Here is a 5,095-nt window from a genome sequence, read left to right on the forward strand (position 1 = left end):
TATGAGGACACAAATTTGTATAATGACATGGGTATGACATAGGTATTACAACGAGAAGGTGATTTATGAGGACATTTTGAGTGTCCCCGTAATTTAAAAGGCTTATAAATCATTCAGAATTAGTTTTTTTGAAAATCTAAAAATGCACAAAGTTTCCTGTGAGGGGTAGGTTTAGGGGTAGGGTTGGTGTAGGGCAATAGAATATACGGTCTGTACAGTAGAAAAACCATTACGCCTATGGAGAGTCCCCATAAACCATAAAAACCAACATGTGTGTGTGTGTGTGTGTGTGAGAGAGAGAGTGTGAAGGGGGAGGAAACAGAACTGGTTGTTTGGAGTGTGTGATGATGTGGGGGTTTGAGTGGGTGTTATTGTGTGTGTGTGTGTGTGTGTGTGTGCATGCGTGTGTGTATGTGTGTCGCAGAGAATAAAAGAATATCAATGAGAAAGATGAGAGGGAACAGATGCTGTGAGAGATTTCCTTTGTTTATGCATATATATATAAAAACCGAAAAATATGTATAAATATGTAAATAAAATTGTATGCATATATATCTTTTGCATATATATAAACCAAAAAAAGTGCATAAATAATATGTAAACTTACATACACTCCCACACACCCTATATATGTACTGTGTGTGTGTGTGAGTGTGTGCATTTCTATATAAGCATAAGATATTGATACATAAATTAATAATACATAATAAAAAGGAATTTGTTTAATCAGTATTGACAAAAACAGTAAAATATATGTACAATGTATGTCATATTTCACCCTTAATAAAAGAGAAAATATATTAAATTTAGCACAAGGATAATCAAGCATATTTCAGGACCTTTACGACTCCGTCTCACCTCCAAATCTTATCACTATAATGTGAAAACAAACAAGTAATGACATACTTTACATTTAATGTATAAGTTATTAAAATAATAAAGCAGAAGGACATGTGCATGTGGGAGCATTTGTAGTACTGAACTAACGTTATGTTGATTTGAGAGGAAAAAAATGACTTTCATTTCAGTATTTCAAAGATGAGAATATAAAAAGAATGACAAAAACAATGGGTGGAAATGTCCTGAAAAATCACAACGCAAAAATAAATAAGTAAATATTGTTCCTAAAATAGGCTCCATTTTCATGTTTTTACTTTGATTTGTAAATGAAAATCTACATTTCTTCGAGATTCACCCCAATATAAGCATAAACACATAAAAAACAACACCCAGAAACACAACAGGACAAACTGCTCGTGTGTCAAACAACAGATGAGAATTTACCATGTTAGTATTAGTAACAGTTACCATGGTCAACCACTGAAGAACAGATGCTGTCCATAAACGTCTCGAGACACGACAGATCTGTTTCTAGCGTTAATCTGATGTGTATTCTGAGAGTGGCAGTGAGGACATAATGACCCGAGCATCAACTCTAACAGTGCTGTGTGCGGCTCTGAATGAGAGGGTTTCTCTCACAGCTGTAAACTATCCTTTCTCATGACAGAGACATGAGCTCAAGTGCTGCACAACAGCGCCACCTGTCCACAATGTCATTAACTCTACAAACACACATTTCTAAGGCTCCAAATGATCAGAACTTTGCTGTCACTCGATCTCCTGCACGTCTTCTGTCTCTGATTGATAGTTTAGAGTTTTTATCCAGTCAAAGCTCGTTTAGTGTAACTGTAGCTGGAGCTTCTCGTGTCAAATCTTGACTGATTTTGATCAAGTAAACGTCAGAATAACTGCAGTAATATCTCCAGATGAACACTTACTGGACTGAAGCAGCTCAGCTTTACTTGATTCTCCATCAATCATGTTTTAGAGTCTCAAATCTGATCCTCAGGATCTTTTGAGGAGCGTTTGTTTCCAGAAGCTTTACTTTCACTGTTCCTCAGCGGAGGAATGATCTTCACAAGCCTCCAGAACATCTCACATCTTCTGAGGAGCCTTTATTTCTTCAGCTCTCAATCACTGCATTATATGTTTGGAGCATTTCAATCTCATCTTACAGAGACATTATTGGAGAGATAGAGCGACCGCTGATGTTTATGTCAGTATCTGCTCTACTGTTATAAAGATCTCACTGATTTACATCACAAGCAGCAGAATTTCATCATAGAAATATCAGCATCTGTGCATTATTCAGAGTTTGAGACTGAATAAAATTGAGCAGTTGACTATATGAGTCATAAAAGCCTAATATGTTTAAGCATTTAAAATAAATCAAATATATACATAATAAATATACATACATGCAGATACAAACAATATATACACGTATTGTAAATGAATTGTGAGTTGAGTTTGAGCAGCATTGTATGACGCACAAATGTTCCAAATCAGTAACTTATGAAGTTCTGTTCTAGTTATGATGCTGCCTTAGAAGACAGCTGCCTATGTAGGTAGTAGACAGCAAGGCAGCTCACTAGGTTTTGGAACAGAGAGCATCTGTTTAGTCATTTTGTGTCAGTTCTGTGACGGCTGACAGATTTAGCACTCTGCTCATGGAAACCCAGATTATGCAGCTTTGGAGGAAATCTTTTATGATCTGGTTAGAAGATATTCCTAAAAGTTGCTCAGAGACTTTTCAAGTCATTTCAACCTCAGTTATTATTACAGCAGCGATGGAGAGGTCTGAGCATAATGCCCATCTGCGCTCTTCATTTCTTTGTTCATCAAAGTGTTTGATGATTTAATAAAACAACAAAGGTTTCTGGCACTCACAAATTTATCAATCTAGTGTTTGATCAGTCAAACCTGCGCTCACAAACATTCATTCTGATGGTGCTGTTATGGCCGGGAACAATCGGCAGGATTGCCATGCTCAGCGCGTTTAACCTTGAGACGATGTGTGGCGACATGATCGCCCAGCATTCAATCTCACTGAAAAATGGTGCAGCCGTTCTCCAAACAGTGGCCTGTAATGTGAAAGCATCGGCTGAGTGCAGAGCTCAACATTAGATGGCGAATCGAACCGTAAGTGAGACATCCATCTTATCGCGTCAAATTGAAGCGGCGCCGCGTTCTCAAACGGCCCACGGTTGACTGTACGCACGTGTGCTGATCTGAGATCATACGTCCTCATTCTGTTCCAGATGATAATGTAAAGCAGACTGAAGATGCTGATTCTCGGCTCAGTGCTTAAACGCACTTAAAGCTTATAGGATTCATGCACGGCTGGTCAAATCAATCCCTCAGGAGAGAAGCCATTCTTGTGCAGAATTGCAGTACAATGACATTTTTGAGTAAAATCGTACAAATACATACATGTCTTTCTGTTGCATTTGTGCATGCAACAACGAACATACAGAACAATCAGTGTAGTCTGATTCCGCAATCATTCTTTAAACTGGTTCTTTTTAATTAATCTTTTTTAAAAGTCTTGAACTTTACGGATAACATGGAGTCTGATTTATGAAAAACTGAATTGCTCACAAAGAATCATGAATCAGATTCAAACACACTCAAAGATTTGAATCCATCAGTTATCGGATTGAATCAATCCGCGGGTTCTGGACTCATTTACTATCATCTAATAGATTCTATCAACTAAATGATTCAGTAATGATCCTTTTAGCTGGTTCTTTTTGATTAATCTTTTAAAAGTCTTGAACTCTATGGTTAATATATGTACTCTGATTTATGAACAAATACATCTCATGAGCTGGGTTGTTTAACTGAATCGCTCAGAAAGATTCGTGAATCAAATTCAAACACACAAAGATTTGAATCTCACACTTATCTTGCTGAATCATTCAGTGGTTCTGGACTCATTTACTTAATTAACTATCATCTAATAGTTACAAACAACTATTGGGCACTTCCTAAAATGAATAAAAGAATAATCAATGGAATTAAAGAGACAGAAATCTTTAAAATCCTTACAACTGCCATCCCTAATAAGAAAACCTGGGAAAGAGGGAATGAAGGACAACTCTTAAAAGTCTCATTTAAACTTCTAATTTAAGAAGTTTTTCTGTTGCATTTCTGCATGCAGCAACAAACATACAGAAAGGTCAGTGTAGTCTGATTCAGTAATGATTCTTTTAGCTGGTTCTTTTTGATGAATCACTCAAAATCACTCACAAATCAGTTGGTTGCTATGTGAGATGATTTAGGAACAAATACATCTCATGAGTTGGTTCGTTCAACTGAATCGCTCAAAAAGAATCATGATTCAGCTCCAAACACACTCAAAGATTTGAATCCCTGAGTCATCCGTTCGAATCAATCAGCGGTTCTGGACTCATTTACTATTATCTAATAGTCATGGCCAATTACTGGGACTTTCAAAAAAGAATAAAAGAATCACTGCCATCCCGACTGAGAAAAGCTGTGAAGAGGGAATGAAGGTACAACTTGTTGTTGTGTCTTACCGCATCCGTCACTCACGAGCAGAATGAGGTCATAGATGTGAGAGAAGATGAAGAGCGAGAGAATCGTGCTGAAAAACATGGTCATCCAAGAGCCGTGGTCCTCACGAAACATCTTCAGACGCAGGACACGACCTGAGACACAAAAGCCAAACGATATTTAACATTTAAACAAACGTGAGCGGTGCATGTGTTGCCATGCTCGACACATAACCAGATCATACATGACCTATTACTTATATACTATTATATTTTTTATTAATATTTTTAATTAGCTTTTATTTGTATAACTCAAGTTATATTTTTAGAAATTTTTATGCATTTTTTTTAGTTATTGTTCAGTTTTTATTTTTTTAGTTAGTCATTTTAGTGCTTCAATCACGGCAACATTTTTTTAAAATAATATTTTTCATTTAACTTTAACACATTAGAACACAACAATAATCAAACATTTCAGCTAGTTGACAAGGCAACATTTCTCATTTTAATTTAAATTGATGTGATGCACTAAAATAAACTAAAACTGAAATTAAAAATGAATAAAAAAACTATAGATTGTGTATATATATTTAGATAAAAACACACACGCACGCACACACATGCTCACACACTCACACAGACATGCACACACACGCACACACACACACACGCACACACACTCACACACACACACACACACACACACACACACTCACACACTCGCATAGACACGCACA

The 5,095-nt window shown here is 36.5% G+C and overlaps 1 protein-coding gene across 1 annotated transcript in view; it reads right to left on the reverse strand.

Annotated features, from left to right (window-relative positions):
* The window catches only part of LOC107661285 (transmembrane protein 117-like), a 64,689-nt gene that overhangs the window by 24,514 nt on the left and 35,080 nt on the right, over positions 1–5,095 (reverse strand). The window contains exons 3-4 of the mRNA XM_016450782.1: positions 4,399–4,514; positions 2,764–2,924 (exon numbers count right to left, since the gene is read on the reverse strand). Of these exons, the coding sequence (XP_016306268.1) occupies positions 2,764–2,924; positions 4,399–4,514 (277 nt within the window). The remainder of the gene's footprint in view (positions 1–2,763; positions 2,925–4,398; positions 4,515–5,095) is intronic.

Source organism: Sinocyclocheilus anshuiensis, unplaced genomic scaffold (assembly GCF_001515605.1).
Source record: "Sinocyclocheilus anshuiensis isolate Anshui unplaced genomic scaffold, SAMN03320099.WGS_v1.1 scaffold499, whole genome shotgun sequence".
Taxonomy (NCBI): Eukaryota; Metazoa; Chordata; class Actinopteri; order Cypriniformes; family Cyprinidae; genus Sinocyclocheilus; species Sinocyclocheilus anshuiensis.